The sequence below is a fragment of the Mya arenaria genome, chromosome 15, assembly GCF_026914265.1.
Source record: "Mya arenaria isolate MELC-2E11 chromosome 15, ASM2691426v1".
NCBI classification, from domain to species: domain Eukaryota; kingdom Metazoa; phylum Mollusca; class Bivalvia; order Myida; family Myidae; genus Mya; species Mya arenaria.
This window is the reverse complement of record NC_069136.1, coordinates 56,230,038-56,256,013: the sequence shown is the minus strand read 5'-3', so window position 1 is coordinate 56,256,013 and position 25,976 is coordinate 56,230,038. Positions and strand designations below refer to the sequence as shown.

At 36.2% G+C, this 25,976-nt stretch overlaps 1 protein-coding gene and 1 long non-coding RNA gene across 5 annotated transcripts; one reads left to right on the top strand and one right to left on the bottom strand.

Moving 5' to 3' along the window:
• The first annotated feature begins 4,287 nt into the window (after positions 1-4,287).
• Positions 4,288-17,968, top strand: LOC128220260 (putative nuclease HARBI1). 4 transcript variants are annotated; one of them, XM_052928589.1, is made up of 8 exons: positions 4,288-4,369; positions 5,293-5,407; positions 6,061-6,265; positions 6,509-6,625; positions 7,010-7,144; positions 7,479-7,629; positions 7,841-8,069; positions 9,689-9,708. In XM_052928589.1, exons 1-6 carry the CDS (start codon positions 4,335-4,337, stop codon positions 7,502-7,504), a joined length of 633 nt encoding a protein of 210 aa, XP_052784549.1. In that variant the 5' UTR covers positions 4,288-4,334; the 3' UTR covers positions 7,505-7,629; positions 7,841-8,069; positions 9,689-9,708. The 4 variants fall into 4 exon arrangements, 3 of the variants coding, with proteins under 3 accessions (XP_052784549.1, XP_052784550.1, XP_052784548.1); XM_052928590.1 differs by lacking the exon at positions 9,689-9,708 and having other exon boundaries at positions 7,034-7,144; positions 7,841-8,463; XM_052928588.1 differs by lacking the exon at positions 9,689-9,708 and having other exon boundaries at positions 7,841-8,463.
• On the bottom strand, positions 8,668-9,459 carry LOC128220261 (uncharacterized). The gene is made up of 3 exons (XR_008258741.1): positions 9,236-9,459; positions 9,013-9,048; positions 8,668-8,744 (listed from the first exon to the last, which is right to left on the bottom strand). It is a non-coding gene; the product is annotated as an uncharacterized LOC128220261 (long non-coding RNA).
• Positions 17,969-25,976: the final 8,008 nt, after the last annotated feature.

Genomic DNA, 25,976 nt, shown 5'->3' with positions numbered 1-25,976 from the left:
TTGAGCGTGAGCCAAATTAAAACAAACACATTTGTCCAAAATTTAATCAAACTTTAAATGGTGGTAGAATTGTCATTTGTTGATGTAATTTTTAAGAATCAGGAAGTGAAATGTTGCCAATTTAGTCTCGATCATCTAGACGCTTGTATCCGGGTCTATATCGTTCATTGATTCTAATTAGAGTGGCTGCATGATTAAGCCGGTGCTTTGATAATTGTTACGATCGAAAAACGCGGTTATAAGAGAAAAGGCTACATTCTACTAAACAAATTGGCGCACGTAAAAATTATAACTTTTTTTTTAGATGGTGCGGGCGCAAGTGATAAAAAAATAAAAATATTTTTATTTTTTCTTCTGTAGAAATAGGTGCGGGAAATCCGATGAACAAGTTATTAATTTGATGTGGCCCTAGCCTATATTGTGTGTCATAAAGTCAAGTAATTGGACGTACTGACAATAACAAACTACGAGGGTTGTCCCATATTGTGTGTCATAAAGTCAGGTAATTGGACGTACTGACAATAACAAACTACGAGGGTTGTCCCATATTGTGTGTCATAAAGTCAGGTAATTGGACACACTGACAATAACAAACTACGAGGGTTGTCCATTAATGCAAGTCATAAAGTCAGGTTATCGGGCGTACTGACTTCAACATCTTACGAGGGTTGGCCCATAATGTGTGTAATAAAGTCAGGTAATTAGACGTACTGACATTAACATCTTACGAGGGTTGGCCCATATTGTGTGTAATAAAGTCAGGTAATTAGACGTACTGGCAATAACAAACTACGAGGGTTGGCCCTTAATGCTTGTCAAAACGTCAGGTAATTTAACGTACTAACGTCAACAAACTACGAGGGTTGTCCCTTAATGCCGGTCATAACGTATGTAATTGGACGTACTGATGTTAACAAACTATGAGGGTTGTCCCTTAACGCGAGTCATAAAGTCAGGTAATTGGACGTACTAACGTTAACAAACTATGAGGGTTGTCCCTTAATGTGAGTCATAACGTCAGGTAATTGGACGTACTGACGTTAACAAACTACGAGGACTGTCCCTTAATGCGAGTCATAACGTCAGGTAATTGGACGTACTGACGTTAACAAACTACGAGGGTTGTCCCTGAAGGCGAGTCATAACGACATGTTATTGGACGTACTGACGTTAACGAACTACGAGGGTTGTCCCATATTGTGAGTCATAACGTCAGGTAATTGGACGAACTGACTTTAACAAACTACGAGGGTTGTCCCTTTATGCGAGTCATAACGTCAGGTAACTGGACGTACTGACGTTAACAAACTACGAGGTTTGTCCCTTTATGCGAGTCATAAAGTCAGGTAATTAGACGTACTGACTTTAACAAACTACGAGGGTTGTCCCATAATGTGAGTCATAAAGTCAGGTAATTGGACGTACTGACGTTAACAAACTATGAGAGTTGTCCCTAAATGCGAGTCATAAAGTCAGGTAATTGAACGTACTGACTTTAACAAACTATGAGGGTTGTCCCTTAATGTGAGTCATAACGTCAGGTAATTGGACGTACTGACATTAACAAACTACGAGGGTTGTCCCTTAATGCGAGTCATTAAGTCAGGTAATTGGACGTACTGACTTTAACAAACTACGAGGGTTGGCCCATATTGTGAGTCATAAAGTCAGGTTATTTGACGTGCTGACATTAACAAACTACCAGGGTTGTCCCTTAAGGCTTAATGCGAGTCATTACGTCAGGTAATCGGACGTTCTGACGTTAACAAACTACGAGGGTTGGCCCATATTGTGATTCATAAAGTAAGGTAATTGGACGTACTGACATTAATAAACTACGAGGGTTGTCCCTTAAGGCGAGTCATAATGTTAGGTAATCGGACGTACTGACGTTAACAAACTACGAGGGTTGTCCCTTACGGCGAGTCATAACGACATGTGATTGGACGTATTGACATTAACAAACTACGAGGGTTGGCCCATATTGTGTGTCATAAAGTCAGGTAATTGGACGTACTGACGTTAACAAACTACGAGGGTTGTCCCATATTGTGTGTCAAAAAGTCAGGTAATTGGACGTACTGACGTTAACAAACTATGAGGGTCGTCCCTTACTGCGAGTCATAAAGTCAGGTAATTGGACGTACTGACGTTAACAAACTACGAGGGTTGTCCCATATTGTCTGTTATAAAGTCAGGTATTTGGATGTACTGATTTTAACAAACTACGAGGGTTGTTCCTTAACGCGAGTCATAACGTCAGTTAATTGGATGTACTGACGTTAACAAACAACGGGGCTGTCCCTTAACACGAGTCATAATGTCAGGTAATTGGACGTACTGTCGTTAACAAACTACGAGGGTTGTCCCTTAATGCGAGTCATAAAGTCAGGTAATTGGACGTACTGACGTTAATAAACTACGATGGTTGTTCCTTAATGCGAGTCATAAAGTCAGGTAATTGGACGTACTGACTTTAACAAACTACGAGGGTTGTTCCTTAACGCGTGTCATAACGTCAGGTAATTGGACGTACTGACTTTAACAAACTACGAGGGTTGTCCCTTAACACGAGTCATAAAGTCAGGTTATCGGACGTACTGACGTTAACAAACTACGAGGAATGTCCCTTACTGCGAGTCATAACGTCAGGTAATTGGACGTACTGACGTTAACAAACTACGAGGGCTGTCTCTTAACACGAGTCATAAAGTCAGGTTATCGGACGTACTGACGTTAACAAACTACAAGGACTGTCCCATACTGTGAGTCATAAAGTCAGGTAATTGGACGTACTGACGTTAACAAACTACGAGGGCTGTCCCTTAACACGAGTAATAACGACAGGTAATTGGACATACCGACTTTAACAAACTACGAGGGCTGTCCCTTAACGCGTGTCATAACGACAGGTGATTGAACGTACTGACGTTAACAAACAAAGAGGGTTGTCCCTTAATGCGAATTACCCTTTGATTTGATGAATTTGCCAAGCATTGAATTTTAAGAGCAGCGTGGGTTTAGAACTTGCTTATTTGAACACACACACACACACACACACACACACACACACACACACACACACACACTATATACATATAAACTGCTAAACTTATTATATGTTCATATATGCAAAGTTTTTCAAGGGGGCTATACATCAAAGCTAATGATGAAATAGCGAAAAAAAAAAATGCGAAAACTGACATAAACTTGGTATCGATTTGTATGATGCATTGAAACTTACTTACTGAAGTACCAATTAATATTTTTATTCCCAGGTGTTTCGTATTTTACAATTAAAAAAAAATACTAGGTATGTATACATAGTAAAATTCAATCTTATGGGTGAGTGGCTTGTCGATGTTACCAAGTTTGGTATATATATAGCTTAAATACTCCAAATGATTAGGGTAAACCTTCGTAGCACAGTGGATACAACACTGGCCTGCACTTTTGGCGATTCCGGTTCAAACCCGGTCTCCGTCTCGATTGTTTTTACTTATTGCTTTTTTACAATTATGATATCATGATTATGATAGAGTAAAACATTTAATGAAATAATTTTCCTGAGATTCATTACAGAAAAACTATTGTTGGTGCCGATCTGGTGTATAGTCCCATTAAGTACAAAACAAAAGGTTTGAACATATAGCAATGTTATAACGTTTAATGAACATATAAATAAGTTGGTGCGATAGAATCAATTCAAGGACTATAACTAGGTTGCCTAGCCTAGCCGTGATAACCTATATAAGCTATAACAATATAAGAATTATCTAAGTCTGCATCTTCTGCCGCATATGTATCCATAGTATGTCTAATCTTAAACTGATGTATAAAGGGGTGGGGAGGGGATACCCACTTTATTTTTGGCCACAAAGGTGGCGCCTCTATTGCAAAAGGGTGTATACAGTTAACAAATGTGCATTATTTAATTAAAAACAAAAAAAAGAAATAAGGAACAACAAAATATTTAGATATAAAAGATTTAAAAAAAAAACATTACAAGTTTGTATGCTATTTATATTTTACGCATACATGCACTTCAATTAACATTCTTTAACCGCCAACAAGGACTGGTTTATAAAAACGCCATTAAAGTCTTTCAGACAATTTTTTTACTTTTTTCTTGTTATATCTTCAAGTAATGTTGTCTGGTACCTAGCGATCTCTGCACAAGATAATGAAATGATAAGGGCAGATAACCAAAGCTTACATGTAAGCTGGCTGCAGTCAACAGATTCAAAATTAACTTTACGATAAACATATTGGCCGTTTAGAGTCTTATCAAAAGGGCTTGTCGCTGTATAGAGATTATAACAGATCATACTTCAATGTACCGCTATGACGGACTAGACTTAATCTTAAGGTAATTTAATCGTTTTCTTTTAAGTTACATTTTGCATTTACCTAAAGCAAAGTTATGAAATATATCGTTAGATTAAATAACATCATTATATATATATATATATATATATATATATATATATATATATATATATATAGATGGGTGTTCAAATTCGACAGATTATACTGATAAATGAAAACTAAATTCTACTTTTGCTTTCATTATTACGCTATATTCAGTGATAGTAAATACATTGGCAAACACTACTTGGAATTTACACTCTTAACTTATGTACCTAAGTACGCTTAATTATGTTACCAAAGTATAAAAAGCATCGTGCAACGTTTTGTGAAAAATGAAAGTCAATGATAACTCAAATTTTATGTTAATAACTCAAATGTTTTGTTATTCTTATTCAACTTTCGATTTCCATAAACGTACAACTGGTTTTGACACTATATGATAGTTTAGGGAAATAAGAGTTGAATTAGAATAACAAAATATATGAGTTATCATTCAATATATATCTTTGTAAGCAATAAAATAATTGCGTTTTTACTTCTTGTATTTGTTTGATTACAATATATTAAAGCTGTTTAAAAAGGACTATATAAGTAATAACAATGTACATCAATGGCCCGATTGTTCAGAAAGTCGCTAAATACTTAACGACGAAAATCGTTGTTAAATTTAGCGATAAACAGATAGCGATCGTTAGGATATTCGCTAATTTGTTTTTGATTGTTCAGAAGTTTTTAGCAATAGCGATCGTCAACATTTTCGTTAAACTAACAACAAATTTAAATCACCTCTTACCCCAATATTAAACATTTAGCGACGGTTAACGACGACAAACAAAACGGCCGCAATAATTGGTGCTCAGAATGTAAACACAGGAAAAAAACGTGTTTATCGGCTAAATTTTGTATATAAAACTCTCACAGACAAGGAACTGCGTGCAGATTTGGTAAGGAAGGGTTGCAATTCATAACTGACCAGCTTGAAGAAAGGCTCCGTAGACCTACCAGTAAAGGTTGTGCCATGGATCCCGCAGAGCAGGTACATATTTATACTTTTTTTTCATTTTTTAGGTAAAAATTTCATTTAATAAGAGAAATTATAATTGGACTTATGGCTATAGATATACCTTTCAATCAATAATACTAACATGGACCTTTAATCAGTTAATAGACCCGTGATATTAATTGTTAATGATATACTTATGCCAGAATGACAAAGCAAAATTTACCTTCAACTGTTGGAATTGAATAGTAGGTTTGTGTCATCTACAGGTAGATACAAGTTATCTACGATAAGATTCAAACAATGATTAATAAATGCATTGAATCAAATCGTAAAGTACCTTATGTGTCTTGCAATTTGAGTGTAATCCACAAATATACACACGGGTTTCGTGGTGTTTTTATTTCTGTATCCAATTTTATGATAGCATTGATTATTTTTTATTGCTAAATTGGTTTCGTAGTGTTTAAGAGAGGCCCGTCTTCAAATATTCTCAATACAAATATAGGTGGAAAACAGAATCTCAAGGAATGAACAAAAATGTAAAGCTATGGAGCTTTATAATTATTTAAATGATAGTACAGTTAGTAATATTGAGAACTGTATAATAAATTCGTAGAAAACATAAATGTATTATCAATGAAACAAAAACTTACGTGAAAACATACGTATGTTTTCTTACCCTACAGGTTTGCATTGCTCTACGTTATTATGCCACTGGGGTAGGGGACACCATGGGGCGCGACAAGGCGACAGTTTGTCGCGTGGTAAAACATGTAACAGAAGGTCTTGTAGAGATGAAAGATCGCTTTATACGTTGGCCGACTAGAATGGACACCCGTCGCAACATTATGGCAGGGTTTGCGGAGGTAGCTGGGATTCCAAATGTGATTGGTGCGAAATCATCCATATGTATTAAAAAATATAAAAATTATGAGTGTAACCAACATCACATTATCACTGATACGTTCATATGTTGCATTAATTTTGGTTCAATTCATTCAAGTTGTTGTTAAATTTATCATAAATCTTGAAAACAAATATTTGCAGATGGATTAAAGAATTTCCACTTCGTTTCATAGTGATCAATTTATATTAATTATGCTCATTTGTAATAAAATGTTTTTCGACTAACAGGTGCCATTGATGGATCACATGTTGAAATTACGAAGCCAGGCCCAACAGAAGAAAGGCCGTTCATTAACAGGAAGGGAAGTGCATCCATAAATGTAATGGCAGTTTGTGATAATAAAGGTACATAATATTGCAATACATTATTCAGGTGAACCCTATTTAATTAATCACGTATGTGTTTATCATAAACTATCGTGTGTATTGCATATTGACTGAGTATTCCGCCCGATTTTGAAAAGTAAAAGTCTGAATCTGAATTTTCGACTATTGGAAAGGATTAATATCAATAAGTGATTTGGTCAGAAGGACACAGACCTCAAAATCATGTTTTGTGTATTAATATCAGTATTTGAATTTTTATTTGAAGATGTAGGATGAGCTGGGTCTTATGTTTATCAAGGTGAAATCCTTTTTTAAAAGATAACAATTAACTTGTCATTTGACCTTATGATCCAATAATCAATCGTCTGTTGATGAAGGTCAGTGAATTAACCTTATTTTCAGGAAGATTTACTTTCATAAATCCAGAATGGCCGGGCTCTGCGCATGACAGTTTTGTTTTTCGAGCGTCTTCGCTACAGGACTTTCTAAAGGAAATTATTCATACATTGCAGATGGTGTTCTACTTGGTGACAGCGGGTAGGTCCACATTAAGACTTTTGGGCATCACACAATATGCACGAACATTTGAAAGATAAAACAATAATTGAATAGAATTATTATTACAACAGTATATCACACTGTTATAATGTATATTTCAAATCTTTGAATTCAAGATGTTTATCATATGAGATCAATTAAAACATTATTAATACTCAGAATGAATAGTGTCATCTTTTTAACACAGTATTATTTTCAGATATGATGATCTCTCCCTGTTTCTTATCTGCTATGGTCCAATCTGAAACAACAAATAATAACATTATTAACAGCCACAATATTAAAAGTATTTCTCTCTCTTGTCTTGTTTAAGATATGCTTGTTCGCGTTACATGTTGACGCCGTACAGAGTCTCTGATACACCGGTGAAAACCTGATTTAACAGAGCCCACTGCCGTTCGAGGGTTGTTATAGAAAGATCATTTGGTAGATGGAAGAGAAGATTCTCCGTCATGTGCAAGAAGGTCTGATTGATAGATTAATTTAGGTTATGTAATAAGGCTCTATATCTTTAAAAAAAGGATATAAAAAGGATATATATATATATATAAATAAATATATATATATATATATATATATATATATATATATATATATATATATATATATATAGCTAGATATAAGCTTTGCCTATATATGTTAAGTTATTCAATTTGTTTATATACTATACTCTAGGTAAGGAAGACACCCGCTCAAGCATGTCGAGAGATTGTCGCTTACGCAGTTTTGCATAACATTGCCATGTTGTTTGATGAACCTGACGTTGATGACGGCGATTTGGATGAACTTCCACTTATAGCCTATGTTGGTGGTGAAAATGGATTTGCCATCCGTGACCATATTGCGCAGGCCTACTTTGGATAGGAACATTTCCTATTGGAAGGAAGCATGCAGCTGATGCTATGTTGGTGTTTTGATGTAACAAGTTTATGTTACGTGTTCTATGCATTTCTGTTAACTGATCCACTTACCCTATTCGTCACGAACTAATGGAAATATGTCCATGTCATCCTTCCCCTTCAATTCTGTCTGCAAAGCTTTAAACAGCTTCCTTTTCTCCAAGACGTTGCGATCTTTTCCATCAAAAGCTCCATCTCCAGCTCAACTTTTTTGTGTTGTCCTTCGAACCATTCCAGTTGAGCTGTCTGCACCTTTTCCTGGAGAGATATTCTGCAAGGATAACATGTTAATTGAAAAAAAAAACCATTAATTAAAATTTAACATACTTGTATTTAATAACTAAATAAAACAACATTTGCAGTGTTGCCCATCTATTGCTTATTCAGCTTGTATTTGAAACCCAGGTTATTGAAGGTGGCATCATCTTCATATCTAGACGAAAACATTCAATGCGATAAATACAATGTTATAATGTCTATTCACGTCTTGTTGCATCAATATACAGCTACATATTTCATTCCAGAGTTCAAATAAGTTAGTATTCCATTTTAAAGTTAACAATTCCTTATATGTATAAAATTGCTTACTTCATTTTTTTCACTTGCTGATTACTCGAGGATTGCATTCTATTTGGGAATTCATTGCCGGTGGACTGGCTTCCTTTGTCTAATTCTATCGTCTGATATGAGAAAACAAATTAAGATATAGAATTAATACACATAGCATATAATCATTCTTTTGGTTTTACAAGTAATGATTTTGGCTTCGTACGTGTGTACCTTACTTTTAATGTAATAAAATATATATCTTGCAGCTGAGTGTGCCGTAAGCTATAACCCTAAATAACACCCATTTAATTATATATTTTATTTCAAAATTTGTTTCCTCCTTCCTCTAAATCCATTTACATTTTTAATACAGCCTAGAAAATAATTTTAATTTCTTACGTCCAAATCGAACACTGCACGTCTCTCTGCTTCTGACTGTAAATATACAAGGCATACGTTGAAGTGTACTATTTAAGAATAGGGTGTGATTACATGTTCACTCTTTAATGATCAATTATTGATATATAATTCAATTTTAATTGCTAAAAATTAAAGGTATTTAATTCATAAATGTATACATTATATCAACATGATAATTTACAATTGAATAAAATAAACATACATCTGATTCTGGTATGACTTGAATAACCACATCACCATTTGGCAGCTCATCGACCTTTAATTCTGAAAATATATGTTATGTTTATTTTTTAAAGTTACATCGATGATAGATGAAATAAAGTTGAATTGAAAGGATAAAATAAAACCTATTGCATCTAATGTCGAAGAATTTCAATACTAATAACCGTCTCAAAATTTGGATTTTATTACAAAGGGTTATGGTGACCCCATGTCAGGGCCTCAAATATCAAGGGAAGGCACTATCATGAAATATAGAATTGCTTGATTAGCATTTAAGATAAATAAATTAATAGATCTAAACAAAATGATATAAATGCTTGCAAAAGATACACTTAACATGTATCACATTTATTTGTTTACAACTGTTTGTGATTAAATAATTATTTTATCGTGTTAAAAGTTTGTGACATTCGAATTTTAATAACATAAACAGGTTAAACCATTCTACAATCAAGTGGCACATGAATAATGACAGAAGTTTGCAAGCGCTGGAAGAAAAAAAATCGCTTTACTGGATAATATTTGAAGCTGCGACACGTAGCATGTATTTGCAAAGGTATGAACTTATGTCATGGACAATTGACTATGGTAAATTATCATGACATCTTTTCATTATTCAAGGATTTGTCATATTCACACTCCACATGGAAACAAAATGGAGGTAGGAATTCCATTTTCTATTTTTAGAACATGTCGAGTTCATTTATGTATCTTTTTAGCAGGCGAAAATATTTTAATAAGCATTTGATAGTGTAGAAATTATTCTGTAAATAGACATGATACTTAATGAATTAAGTAGTACTTCATGATTAAATCTATAAATAAACAATGAATTAAGAAGTCTTATTCCCTTCTATGCTGCAATGGTGGTTTCTAGCCCACCAGGAATCCCACTGAAGCCTGCGTTTGCCTTATTGATGTTAATAAGGCGGAGCACCTCCTCGGGCGGTTTTTCCGATGGTGGTCCACCCCCTGTTCCCTTCAAATGCTTTCTTTGTTGCATTTCTGTTGACTTTGCGACCCGGTTCAAGTTGTGAAATTTGTTTCTCACATCTTTTCCTGTTCTTATCCCAACTCCAGCAAGTGAAACAGCATTACCAATACAATCCCACATCTTTTGTTTCGCATCTTGTATACCTTTGCGTTATTTAATTTGTCCTTTACTTTTTCATATTCAGTTATGAGAATTTCCCTCTCATATGCAGTAAAGTTGCAACCTCTTTTCTTTCTTTTTTCTGACAATGACAAAGTGTTGTCTGCTTGGGCAGCCATTATGGGTTTTTTTTCAATGCATTGTGGGTTATACTTTATGCATTTAAATGCATTGTGGGAAAAAGCAAATGCATTATGGGTCCACCCCATTATACATTTGTCGCTTAAAATTTAGCAATATCGCTAAATTTCCTAGCGATATCGTTAAATAGTTTAACGATTATTAGTTAGCGATAGCGATAACAATAGTCTGAACAATCGGAATTTTAACAATTTGTTAGGAAGCGATACATAAAAAATGTAGCGATTGTTAGTTTGACAAATCGCTAACTTCTAGCGACTTTTTGAACAATCGGGCCAATGTGTGACTAAATCATTATGATGCTGAAAGTTTAAATTTAAATGCATGGAGTATGCTGTGGATCCCAGACAAATAACCACATTTACAATTAAATCAGCCCAAAGTTGAAACAAGATACTTTTCAGTCCGTTTACAGGGGCGGCTCTAACAATTGTCATTAGTGGGGGCGTAAATTAGGGGCGCAACCCTTTGACATACTCCCCTTCCTCAAAACCGAAAGTATATGGCGCCGACTATTTGCATTGGGGGTTGAAGTTACAATTTGTAGTCGCATATGGTGCGTTTGTAGTGCCTTGTATTACTTTTTTTCTCCGGTTTTGAAATAAAAAGTAAACTTAAGCTATTTTAGAGGGGGCGCACGCCAGGTGCACCCCCTCTTAATTCATTTTTGGTTTAAACTACCAAAATCGGCCCCATCCTGTAGACATTTCGGCCCCAAATTTCAGAGATCTTTTGGTTCTTATTATTATTAAAATATAATAGTATGCGTTCAAAAAAATAAATATGTACTTTGTTTCTTTTCATGAATAGAATAGAATCAACAAGATGTGTAGTGTACAAACTGGACACACTAGTAATTGTCAACTTGACTATTTTAGTATTCAAAGAATAAGGAGGCTCTATTACTCGCCCATCATGGCCATGGGTGTCGGACGGCGTCCAGTTATTTAAAGTTTTAGGGCAAGATGGCATTTTCACTCATAACACCAATACCATTCATTCCAATCACCTAATTCCCCATACAGTTGTTCGGGACCAACACAATGAGGTAATATAACTCCGTATTATCCTAAATACAAATTATGGCCTCTGATTGACTTAGGAACTTAGGTTAAAGTCTAAGGGCACATCGTGTTACGTTATTTAAAGATTTATGGCAAGTTAGGATTTTTACTTTTAACTTTATTACCCTTCTTTTAATTGACATAAACGTCACAGAATGATTTCGAACATCTTTTAATACGTTACATAATATCATTTCATCCTTCATACATAGTATGGCTCCTGCTAGGAACTAAGGTTCAAGTATAAAGACATATTGGGTCCAGTTTAAGTTAAAAGCTGCACTCTCACAGATGTACCGTTTCTACAACTTTTGTTATTGTTTGTCTTGGAATAAGCAAATTTTTGCGTAAATATCTACAAACTAGTTACAAAAGTCCGCTGATAACATATCAGATTGCAGATTTTTAACTTGGTTATATAACTCAATTGTATTCCTAAATACAAATTATATTGCTTTCGACAGGCATTTGTATAACCAAAGTGAAACTTGTTTACAAGAATGAAGTGCGCCCTTGTTTGGGAGGGCCGGCATGAGGGGGCGTCAAACTCACCTATGGTAACGAATAACTTTAGTTAGGGTTATCTAATTGCAACCAAACCTGGTATATATATAATGAGTTTGTATAATCCTTTTACGAGAAAGTATTTTGGATCCCTAGGGTCAAGGTCATTGTTACTTAAGATAAACAAACAGTTGGTACTGAATAACATTAGTTAGGGTTGACATATTTTGACCAAAGGTTTATAGGAAGTAAGTATGGCGGACTTCCATGGGAATACGTCCCTAGGGGCAAGATAAAGGTCAATGCTACTAAAATTAAAACCTCCCAGCTGTAACTGAATCTCACAACACGACTGAAATTCTTCGATCAATCATTTAAAACCTGGTATTGTCTCATTGCGGCGTTTCTTGTTAACCAGGTTTTCACATAGTGGGGCGGCCGGGTGGCGTCAAACTAACCTATGAAACTGAATATCTTCAGTAAGAGTATCTTGACCAAACTTGGTCTATAGGAAGAGTTTATGGATACCTTTCATGGGATTGCGTTTAGGGTTTCTAGGGTCAAGGTCACTGTTACTAAAAATAGAAAAACGGTTGAAACTGAATAACATTAGTTAGGGTTGACATATCTTGACCAATTTTGGTCTATAGGAAGAGCATATGAATAACTTTCATGGGATTGCGATTGGTGTCCCTAGGGTCAAGGTCAAGGTCACTGTTACTAAAAATAGAAAAACGGTTGGAACTGAATAGTTAGGGTCCACATATCTTGACCAAACTTGGGATAAAGGAAGAGTTTATGGATACCTTTCATGGAATTGCGTTTGGGGTCCAGTGTCAGGGTCAAGGTCACTGTTTTTAAATAAACAGAGAAACAGTTGAATCTGAATAATTTTAGTCGGGGTCCACATGTCTTGACAAAACTTGGTATAAAGGAAGAGTTGATGGATACCGTTCATCGGTTTGCATTTGGGGTGCATAGGATCAAGGTCAAGGTCACTGTTACTAAGAATAGAAAAACTGTTGAAACTGAATTACTTTAGTTAGGGTTGATGTATCTTGACAAAACCTAGTATAAAGGAAGAGTTTATGGATACTTTTCATGGGATCGCTTTTGGGATGCCTAGATTCAAGGTCAAGGTCACTGTTACTAAAGATAGAAAATGGTTGAAACTGAATAACTTTAGTTAAGGTCCACATACCTTGACCAAACTTGGTATGAAGGAACAGTTTATGGATACCTTTCATGTGATTACGTTTGGGTCCCTATGGTCAAGGTCACTGTTACAAAAAAAGGAAACACAGACACAGGTTGAAGTTCTTCTGTCAATCATTGAAAACCTGGTTTCGTCGCATTGCGGCTTTTCTTGCTTACTTTTTAATTTAATTTATTATTGCTTTTGATATGCACATGTATATCACATCAATATTGTATTTATTTTTTAAGCTTTTGATTTTATAGTATAAGATTTAAATCTATATACTGCACCGGAACTTGATGTTATTTCAATAATGGTATTTATATATATTTTAACTAACTATAACATCGTAAACTCATGTTTTCAACTTAACTGGTTTTAAAAATCGTTCTACATCTTCTGTTGAATTGAATGGAATTTAAACATATCTCGTGTGTAAATTTTATCTCAACTCTCCTAAATTTCATCAGTTTTATATTCTTATATAATATAAATATTGCGGAGATCTGTTTTAGTACCTTAATTTTAACCCTGTTCTTTTTTGCCCGTTTATGAAATAGGAAGTACAAAAGTATTACCTGTAGTGTACGCCTTGTCAAAAATTAGGTCCCTAGGTCAAATCTTAGAAAAAAGGATTAGGAACATACTAGAGGCATTATACATGGTCAAATATTAATAAAACTTGATCAGAAGGTTTTCCTTGAAGAAACTTGGACTTTTTTAAAACTGGGTCACATATTATCAAAATTAAGGCAACTAAGTCAAATCTTAGATATTTGTCCAGAATGGAAATGATTGGTCAGATTATGTTCAAACTTGGTCATGATTTATCCCTTGATGAAATATGGACCGCATGTAAAAGTGGGGCACATGTGGTCAAAAACTAGGTCACTAGGACAGATTTTAGAAAAAATCTTTGAAACACATTAGATGCATTATGTTTGGTCTAATAATCATGAAACTTCATCAGAATGTTTTCCTTGGTGAACTCTTGAACATGTTTTAAAATGGGTTACATGTAATAAATTATTAGGTCACTAGGTCAAATCTTTCAAAAATCTTGTCCGAAATTATTTTATGGTGGCGCTTGGTCGGCTTATGATCAAACATCGTCAGAATGTTATCTTGGGATAAATTCCAACTGCGTTAAATATTTGGTCATATGGGTCAAAACAAGGTAAATAGGTAAAATCTTAGAAAAAAATATTGGGAACACACTAGAGGCAATCTAAAATTCATGAAACTTAATCAGACTGTTTGGCTTGATTGTTGTTGAATAGTTCGAAACTGGGTAACATGGGGTCAGAAACCAGGTCAGTAGGTGAAATCTTTGAACAATTGTGTTCCGAACCAAACATTGGTATTGAATAGTTAGTTATGTTAAAATTTGGTCAGAATATTTGCCTACATGAAATCTTAAAAGAGTTTTAAAATAGGTCACATGGGGTCAAGAACTATGTCACTAGGTTATTTCTAACATAGATATTTGGAACACTCTAGAGGCAGAACATCTGCTCTAATTTCTATGAAACTTCATCAGAATGTTTGCCTCGATGAAATCTTGAAATAGTTTGATCTAGTAGGTCGTGTGGGGTCGAAATTGAGGTCACTGGGTCAGATCTTAAAAAACCTTGTGGACACTCTAGAGGCTGTATTTTTTTGCAATATATATGGACCAATCTTCATGAAACTTGATCAGAAAGTTTGCCTTGATAGAAACTTAGATTAGTTTGGAACTGGGTAACATGGAGTCCTAAACTAGGTTTCTTGGTCAATTCTAAATGCTACATTATATACAATATTTTTTTTTTTTATTTCAAACTGTTGCAATCAAACTCAAACCCATATATATATTTCACCAACAATTAATTTCCATTCCTTGACATCTTGTATTGCGGAAGGATATGTTAGTCGTATGAACGTTCCTAAAAAATAGTTCGAACGAGTGGCTGACCAACTTAACCTGACGGACCTTCTTGACGGGGGAGTCGCCGTTCACACGTAGTGCCAGCCGGAGGCTTCTACGGCCCTATCAGGCGGGCGATATCAATTCAACGAATTTGCTTGTTATGATAGTATTTTTCTTTCCTATTAAACAATACAGCATCAGTGTATTGTACACACTTAGTACAAGTTGAATCCATTCAATACTGATTCAAGGGACTTGCTTATGTTTTTGTGAACTGTTTATGTATGATGAAATTAATTGTTGCAAATCAGTAGGAGTGTTATAACTAAGATACCTAAAGCTAGGACCCTTAAGCAAATGTTAATATTTGTTCAAATATCGTTTTTGTAGACCACAATGATCAGCAGTGAAAATCAAGCAAATAGTCACTTAAGTACGGCTTTCTTGTGATAATTTGATTGACATGTGATTTTATCAATATATTGTGAACATATAAAAACAATCCATCACATTGCTATTAGTCCTAGTGGCCTAGTGCTTGAGGCGTTGTTTTTCTCATTTGTATCTTTACTTAACCAGCATGGGTTCGCACCCCATTAAAACCAAAATCCTTTTTTTATTCCGTCGAAGGTGAGCTTCTTAGAATCGCATCCTCTGTCCGTCCATCTGTATGTCTGTGTGTCCCGCTCTATTTCCCGTTCGTGTATGGAAATATTTTTAAATAACTTGCAGTATTTGAAAACGTGTCTTGGCAAGTCCTGTGTCCCTACCTATAAGGTCAAGGTCACACTTAGAGTGTATTTTACTTTTGAAAGCCGCATAAAAGGCAAAGCGTATAGGTGGTATTGTTCATGCTGTAACTTTCTCTTGTGTCGACAGATTTTAAAAGTACTTGCTGTATGTGTTCGACATACCAACACGACGTGTCGCGTGCAAGACCCATGTTCCTGCCTCTACGTTCAAGGTCACACTTAGTATTAAGAGTTTCTTCACAATGCAATGGTGCAATGAGTATATGTGGTCTGGATTTTAACCTTTCAATGGTCTGGCATTGTTCATGGGTCAATTTCATATCCGAGGGCACTCATCAAATACTGTGACAGGTCTTGTTGTTGCTATAATTCTGCAATTTCGATATCATGGAGTTGATACAATAATAGGTATAATTTCGAGGGTAATTCATGTGAAAACTCTGCTCATCCTGTTTAAGGTATAATTCAAATTACAACGTGTGTTATAGCTTCAAACCTTAACGAAAATATTCATATTCTGATTGACATGAATTTATTGATGGAAATAAAATGACCAGTTGAACAAACTTCCGATTGTTCCGATATACATTTGTAAGTTATGCAATTAAAACTACAGGGAAAGGCCCAGTGGTCAGTGTCAAGGTCAGGCGCATTGCTTATGCCTAACAAACACTGAATGAGGGGCAAGCAACGTCACAACTTAATAACAGTTACATATTACACTTGAATCCAAATTATGGACAAATGTATTTTGAGATGAACATTGCATCGCAATATTTCCATCGCGTTTCGGGTGTCGCGAAACGATATTTCATATGAAAATTTAGAAAATGTATCTTCATTTTCATGATTTTTGCATTTAATACAATTGGATATTTATGGTTTATTTGTCTTTGACTACCTTTTTGTTTACTAATTTTAGCTCGACTGGCTCCAAGAAAATGAGAGCGATACTTCACACCATCGGCGTTGGCGTCACATCTTGGTTAAGGTTTCGCATGTGAGCACGTTTAAGTTAATATCTCACCGATTTACTTATAATTCAGCATTACGCTTTGAAAGCTCAGTGTAAGTTTTGCTTGTAAGCATACATAAGTTAATATTTCATTTATATTGCTTGAACGAAACATAGTCTATTTTGTACTGTTTCTTTTAATATTTAGGTAATTCCCGCGATTCCTGCAACGTCAGACAGTGTGGGTCCGATTGGCTTTACTATCCTGTCAGCGTGAGCTCAGAACGCAAATGGCTTCGTACAAAGACATCCTAAAGGAACACGATAACCAGAACTGGCTCAAAGGATCCCTCGCTCTTAGGATCACTAAGGCTGGCATACGAGGCCTTGTTGAAGGGGACTCCCGTCGAATTCAGCAAAATATTCACTCTTCAGTCCTTCAGGCCCGGCACCTCGCTGCTGGAACAACATGCAACCTTTGTCTGACAGAACATCTCTTGCATTGTCCAACAAAAGGACTGTGCTCACTTCCGCGAAACTGCAAGTACCACAACACTCCATTTAAGATACACCGACCTTGCCCCTCACAGATATGCGGTGACTTTCGGGATGAAATATGCGCTATCCACAGATATAGTGGACCGTCCTGGAAGAATACCAAAGCCAACCAATGGTGTACAGACCATTGGTAAGTAGCTAAATGCTTTATGCCAACTGAAGGTTATCACGGTGTGACTTCATACGACGAGACAGACTTTAATGGTATCATAAGCGTTATGATCAATTGTACGGAGTTTCAACGGCGTATGTCGTTCCTTATTGGTAACCAACCAAATGCCTTAACTGAGGTAATATATACACACGATATATCTGCCAATGAATTGAAATAGGCATATTCCATAAGTATTTTGGCTTAAGGAAATCTGGCCTTTGACTGCAATTTGCATTATATAAGATGCACTTGTACACTTACGAGTATTATTTTACGATGTTTTTGTTCGATACAGATAGTGTTTGTGTGTTTATGTTTAAAAAAGCAAAATAATTAGAATTATTTGAAAACTTATCAATGAGGCTTTATTTTTGGACCATTATATACATGAACAAAACGCTTTATCAAACACAAACTACATATATATATGATGAGGGCTGTGATCCCTTTTATTCACCGGCAACATATAATAGTTTTACACAAGCATCTTGAATATTTGGTATATAGTAACTATTGTAATTACTATATTACAAATATTTTAATTCTAGGCTCGTGTGATAGGCCGCAATATTCGCCATTCCGCGGATCTCAAAGTACTGGGCAGTTGCCTAATTCCGGATTTGCCTAAATATTCGGAAATCGTTTAAAAAGCGTTTCGGCGACCGTGATCAATATAGAATGATCACAGTCTACGCAACTGACCTCCATAGCAACAGAAACAACACAAAAGTGCAGCTATTCGAGGATAACCCCAAAATAAATACCTCTTAACTTTTGCTTTCCTAAATGTCAATATTAAGTCACGTGGGGGATGACGTCACACAGCGCGAGCTTTTATATTGAGGTTCGACAGGGTTATCTTTAAACACTAGGCCTACTATACGATGTTTATGACTTATCGTCAATCACGAAATACAATGCCAATTACATATAAAGAAAATAAATTGATGATATCATTGTTTTGTGTTGTGCAGCGTTTGATATGAAAATGAAGCAAAAATGAAGCAGATTCGTACTTTCAAAACTATGCAAATTCGGACAAATTAGTAGTTCGGATACGCCGAAAATACACATACAAATACTTCAGAGAAGTATATAATTTATATACAGGTTAAACATTAAATACATGATGTTCATTTAAGTAGCATTTAAATATTTGTTTATTGACTTGATAACGTTTACTTTGTTCTTTGAAAAAATCTGAATATTTAGGCACTGAATGCAGGTTTTTGGACGTCGTTTATGCCCTTATTTCGTACTGAATATTATATTATAGTAAATTGTTTTTTCTTTTATTCTTTTTCCATTTTGGTTGATATAGTACCCAGCATTTTTCTATTTAAATTTCATGCACTTATGTTCAGTAATTATGACAATATTTTAAGAAAACTTCAAAATTGATCCGGAATTAGGCAACTGCCCAGTAACAGACACTACTTCGCAAATCTGAACGCGCTTTTGACAGACTCTACATTTTTGGCCAGTGACATGGATGCCCAGCAAGCTGTCCTTAAACTGCAAAAGGTTAATATTTGTGTTTATTTGATACACATAGCTTAACACGGTCTTTAAAAAGTTAAAATGCTCTTTATTGAATTGATTTTCTGTCCGAAAAAGCAAATATACACGGTATATTGAAATACATTATTTTTTTAAAAAGTTAAGTCATTACTTAACATACTAGTTACTAGTTCTATAACAGCTTGTTAAGGAAGCATTTATTGACGCATTGTTAAAAAGGATAATTTTGAATAAGGTATTTAGCTGTAATGTTATTTTTCAAATACATAACGTTTAAAGACCAATACTCTGGTTTACAGCTTGAAAAAGGCACCCTTCCAATAACGACTGAAAAAGTACGTGAACTATTAGAAGAAGCTAGAGCGACGGTAATAGCTGGCATAGATTCAGGCAAACGTCAGTTAGCGGAGACTGCGAAAACAGGAAAGACAGATATAGAACGCGTTGTGTCACAGGGGAAGCGTCAATTAGAAGATACAGCTTAAACAGGAACTAGCGAGCTAGAAGGCGTTGTGTCACAGGGGAAGCGTCAATTAGAAGATGCAACGAAAACAGGAAATAGCGAGCTAGAAGGCGTTGTGTCGCAGGGGAAGCGTCAACTAGAAAATGCAATGAAAACAGGAAATAGCGAGCTAGAAGGCGTTGTGTCGCAGGGGAAGCGTCAATTAGAAGATGCAATGAAAACAGTTAATAGCGAGCTAAAATGAGATGTGTCACAGGGGAAGCTTCAATTAGAAGATGCAATGCAAACAGGAAATAGCGAGCTAGAAGGCGTTGTGTCAAAGGGGAAGCGTCAATTAGAAGATGCAACGAAAACAGGAATAAGCGAGCTTGAAGACGTTGTGACGCACGGGAAGCTTCATTTAGAAGATGCAATGACAACTGCTAGGGTAGTCACGAAGAGAGGAAAAATCGAGATTGAAGACGCCATGGCAAAGAGTAGAGACACTGTTCAAGTTGGTAAACGCGAGTTGGAGGAGGCCTTGCAGAAGATAAGAGCTCGCTCTACCCTGTCAGAGGCGGAACAAAGAGAAGGTAAGTCTCTGCTACTAAAGAAAAAAGCAAAACTGAACAAGCATAAGTAATATAATTTGTATGTACTTTAATAATTTTATACAGAATAACATCTATTTAATTATTATACGTATCAGGTTATCGCTTTTTAAGATAATGTAAATATTCCGTTGATGGAAAATGAAAAAAAAGAATACAGTCGAACCCTATTGACTTGAACTCGCTTGGTTCAAATTCCTCATTTGCGCGATCTTTATTTAAGGAAATATTGCTTAAACTATGCAATTAAGAATTTCCGCTTCGTTCGAACTTTCCGAGTCTCGAGGTATTGAAGCCGGTCCATTGAAGTTCGAGCCAACGGGTTTCGACTAAGTTTTTTTTAATGAAAATGTTGTTTAAACATACTACGCAGCCATAAATAGAGCATACTCAATGATGTTTTCTGTGTCTCCAATAAGAAGCATTACACAATGTTGTGGTTGGTGGTTATAGACTTTACAATAACATGGTACAGCTCAGCATATTTTCTACTACACGCATTTTTACTATTGTCTATATTTTCGTTTTTAGTTAGAACACATCTTGATTTTAAAGAATGACCAGATTATTGGTGAGTCTTTTTAATTGGTATTTAAAGTATGTTGTTTACGATCAAGTCAAACATGATAACGGTTTAGATAAACAAACGTCTCCTTCTAAACCACTGGTTCCTGATTCTTTCAAAGAAAAGAGGTTCAATGCTACATTCTGGTTGCCATACAAACCGAAAGTAAAACTTTGAAAGTCTGCCCTGTAACCACTGGCCCAATTTTCAAATATTCAAAAATATGTTAATTATGTGACCATGAATCAAATTCCTTTACCCCATGATGATTCTTAAAAAAACCTTGCTGCTAGGGGGGCATGGCTACCTTTTGTCTATATGACTTTATAGATAAAAAAAACTTCAACTCAGAATCTCCAGATCCGATTTAAAAAAAAATGTATAGAAATGTTCCTAAGGTGATCCTCAACGATTTCTTTAACCCCATGTTGTTCATAAAAATCCTGACCGCCAGGAGTTGGGCTACTCTTCAATGTATGCAACCATTGACTCGATTTCAAAATATTGTCACAGAAAAGTACCTACGGTGACCATGTATCAAAATCTCTTAAACATTGTAAGAGTTATGGCCCTTTAAAAATTTCAAATGTCCATGTTTTTTAAAAGCCAGTTTAAAACGGGGAATATTATAGTTGCACATGTGGTGTACGGGAGGCAGGCGTCCAATATAATTGTAATCAATAATTATGCCCCCCCCCCCTTCGAAGAAGAGGGGTATATTGCTTTGCACATAACGGTCGGTCGGTCGGTCGGTCGGTCGGTCGGTACGTCGGTAGACCAAAGCTTGTCCGAGTGATTACTCAACAATTCCTGGGCTTATGGTCATCAAACTTCGCATGAAGGTTGGGCCTGACCAGTAGATGACACCAATTGGTTTTAGGGCTCATCAGGTCAAAGATCAAGGTCACAGTGATCTAAAATGGAAAAAATGATTTTAAAGATTGTCTGAGTGATAACTCAACAATGCCTAGGCCTAAGGTCATCAAACTTGATATGGCAGTTGGGCCTGACATGGCTCCTTTTGTTTTTGGATCGGGCCAAAGGTCAAGGTCACAGTGACATTGAATAGTAAAAGGTTGTTCGAGAGATTACTCGACAATGCCTGCACCCATGGCTCTCAAACTTGACTTTGGAGGTTGGGCCTGACCAGTAGGTGACCCCTATTGATTTAAGGGGTCATTAGGCCAAAATTCAAGGTCACAGTGACCTTAGATGATAAAAGGTTGTCCGAGTGATAACTCAACAATGCCTGCACCAATGGCCCTCAAACTTGACTTGGAGGTTGAGCCTGACCATAAAATGACCCCTATTCATTTTAGGGGTCAAAGTGCAAAGTCACAGAGACCCTGAAAGCAAACTTGACAATTTCTTGACCTATGATCATCAAATTTGAGATGAAGGTTGGGCCTGACCAGTAGATGACCCCTTTAAGTTTAGGGGTCATTGGGCCAAGGTCAAGGTCACAGTAACCTTTAACGCAAAGAAGTTAACAAATCTTCTCCCAGTTATATTTCAGCAATGCCTGAACCTATGGTCATCAAACTTGACATTTAGGCCTGACCAGGGGATGACCCTTATTGATTTTAGGAGTCATCAGGCCAAAGGTCAAGGTCACAGTGACCTTATATTCGAAAATGTTGTTCGAGTGATAAACTTGACAATGCCTGCATCCATGGCCCTCAAACTTGACTTGCGGTTGCGTCTGACCTGTAGATGACCCCTTATAATTTTAGGGCTCATCGTGTCAAAGGTCAAGGTAATAGAACGAAAAAATATTGTCCGTGTGATAACATGACTATGCCTGACCCATAGCTCTTGAAGTTGACATTTAGGTTTTGGGTGACCAGCTGATGACTCCTATGGATTTTGAGTTCAAAGAGTAAAAAGGCATGGTCATAACACACTCTATCCTCACACTTTGAATTGTCATAATCTTAAAACTGCCTCAACGGCATCCAATATCAGTGACAAATCAGCTGTCATTTCGGTCCATGCATATTTCATTCAATAGTCCATATAATCCTGACAACATGGCGGTCAGGGGGGCATAATGTTTGACAAACATCTCTTGTTAATCCCTTTGTTAATCAGGTGAGCGATATAGGGCAAATTTGGCACTCCTGTTGTATCGACAATTTATTAAGTTATTCTTATGGTTTCAAAACGAAATAATAATTAAAACAATTGCTGTTAGTCCGACCGTTTTCGACTGGAACATCTCATAGTTTAATGGAAATGATTCCGCATACAGTTCAAGATGCGCTTGATTTATAGGGACAAAAATGTATGAAACAAAAATCAAATCATTATGATTCACTTGTAACATACAACTTTTACCTCTCAATACTGCAGTAATCCGACGTTTAAACTGATTTTTTTTCACAGTTTGCTTGCTCTTTGTCAATTTTCATTATCAGTCATAGCATTTAAAATGACGTTTATAGAAGAACCAAGTTGATGATAACATGGTTTTATTTTTATCATAAACATATCTATAGTGTTCTACGATTGTTAACCATATGTTAATTGCCATGTACGATTGTATACCGCAGCACATTAACATACGTTTTTCTATTTAATTTAAAAAAAATCCAAAAATGAAAAAAGGCCTCCACATCAAAGTCATTTAAATGCTTTTCCCATAATGGCGGCGTTTGGGGGTCTTAATCACACTCAGCGATAGCTCTCGTTTTGCTAGGTTGATTTCCGTAAGTTACAGAAAATGTGGTAAATATATACAACTGTAGTAGCTTGTATCATTTATCAACATTTACCTCAAGTGCAATGTAAATATGAAGGTAGAATGAACCTGCATGATATTTGTAATATGTAAACTTATGTCGTTCACAGATCTACGTCATCGGCTAGTCAAGTACTATCAGAAGCAGCTCAACGGCGCACCCATATCGCCCCTGCTGTCGGACAAGGACGAGAGGCTGGTCAAGTTTTACGTTCCTCCGAAGATCGTGGAGAAAGACCACAGAAGACTTGGAGACGATCAACAACAAAATGGTTCTCCTATTTTCTCTTACAAACAGATTTTCCGTAAAGAAGAGGGGTTAGCCAATACAGTTTTCGTAGTAGGCGAGAAGGGTATGGGAAAATCATCATTTTCTGCTATGTGCACCATAAAATGGGCTGCACAGTTCTCCGTATCGATAAAAGACTCTGGAGGAAAGGGTTTAGATCAAGATAGAGAAGGGAAGACTTCCTTTAAACGGCCGTCAGATCAGAGTGAATTGTTTCTTCTATCCAACGATCACATAATAGCAAAATTTAATATTCGAAGAGAATTTCAAGAAATATGCCATTCATTGTCTGATTATGATCAAATGTATGTAAGATGGCAAACGGAGGAATTTTGTGAATTATTGTCACAGCCCAAGTACGATCGTCTTCAAGATGAGGACACACTTAAAGACATCGAGTTTATGTTTCACATAAAACTGAGAGATTGCTGTGAAACCTGTGAACTGTCCGACATGATTCGAGATCAGCTGATCAACATTATTTACCGCCCAGAGAAGAGGGCCGCTGGCTACGACACTATGATAAGTGTGTTGTCAAACCGAAAGTGCATCGTCATAGCAGATGGGCTGGATGAATGGTCGCATCCTACTGAAACAAAGTGTTCGTGTTCGTTAGAATACAGAGTTATCCCTCATTTATCGCAAACGTTAAATGCAACTGTGTTGATTACATCGAGACCCTGGCGAATGTCCCAAAGCGTTAAAGACACCAACATAGGCAAATACCTAGAAATAAAGGGTGTAGCTAGCACGCCGCTATTGGTTCAGAAAACGCTGGGTTGCCTTAATGAAAAGGTAGCAGAAGAGAACAAATATTTTGATTTTATCCGATTTGTTGCCAGAAGAAGACTAGTGCATCTACTCTCTGTGCCTATCATTGTACTGTTGCTGGTTTGTCTGTGGTTCGAGAGAGTACATGAATCATTTTCTTTGTGTGACATATATGCATACATGATGGACATGATGTTTGGGAGAAAATCGCTTCCTGTGCTTAGAGTTTCGCTCGAACACAAGCCATTGCTTCAATGTTTCAAGCAAACTAAACATGTACAAAATTTCTACAATATCGTATTGAAGTTGGCACAACTTGCATTCGAGAAATTGTTTTCGAGGGACCGAAAGTCATCCCTTGTGTTTCAAAATGTTGACTGTTTGACACAAGAGGAGCTCCTGTTTGTTCTGAAATCGGGTATCATGCGAGAAACAAAGTCACAATCTTTAATAAGAAAATCATCGAGTTTCTCATTTATCCACAAAACAGTACAGGAATTTCCTGCTGCAGTTCACATTGCTCACCATACCGAAGAGTTTCAAAGCGTTATTAAGCCGAAGTATCATGAAGCATTTCAGGAGTATGTAGCATCAGATTGCCCATTTATGGACAGTTCAATAGCTGATGTATCGCAGGTTTTTAGCTACATATGCGGTCTAAACAGTGAAGTTGCACAGGATATGTCTATTATGATGTCAAATGCTGTAATGGAACAACGTGACGACAAATGTCAGTACGACCATTGGTGTAACGTAGTACAAGATACACTTTGTTCTGGTTATAGAGAGGCAATAGCTAACAATGTACAGAATATTCAACTGCAACTAATGTGCTTTGATATTGATTATTTTACTGATCTTACGACTATGGATTGGTCAAACTTAAAATCCTTGATATCGATGAACAAGTCTCAGATGCGTCATATAACTATCTTCGGAGTAGAGAAAGAGATCAGCGAAGAAGAGCTCCAGGAGTTGTTCGTCTGCTCAAAGGACATTCTCACCCATGTGAATATACATAGCCGTGCTGGACAGTATGACCTTTCTGTTTGTTGCCGTCTGCAATATTTGTCAATACTCAGTACTTTGATATCGAATATTACGATTAATACGAGTAGTTTAGTCGAATTAGTGTTGAACGATGTTTCGGAAAACGTTGAAAGAATTATTTTAAAGTCATTAGAACAAAAATGTGAGCAATTAATGAAGTTCAGCATTTACTATATCACGGACATTAGCTTATTTTGTAAGACACTTCCCCAGCTGATTCGTTTAAAACAAATAACGATCAGTGATACATTCCTCGGTGATCACCCACTACTCCTCCCACCCTCTGTCACCGATGTTACCCTGGAACAGGTGGGAATGTCTGCGCAGTGTTTGAGGGAGCTGGT

Bases quoted from the DNA above. Each gene is read 5' to 3' on its own strand.
- LOC128220260 (XM_052928589.1), top strand. From the start codon at position 4,335: ATGTACCGCTATGACGGACTAGACTTAATCTTAAG. The intron at 4,370-5,292 runs GTAATTTAATCG...AAACTCTCACAG, and splicing joins GGACTAGACTTAATCTTAAG to ACAAGGAACTGCGTGCAGAT. The intron at 6,626-7,009 runs GTACATAATATT...CCTTATTTTCAG, and splicing joins GGCAGTTTGTGATAATAAAG to GAAGATTTACTTTCATAAAT.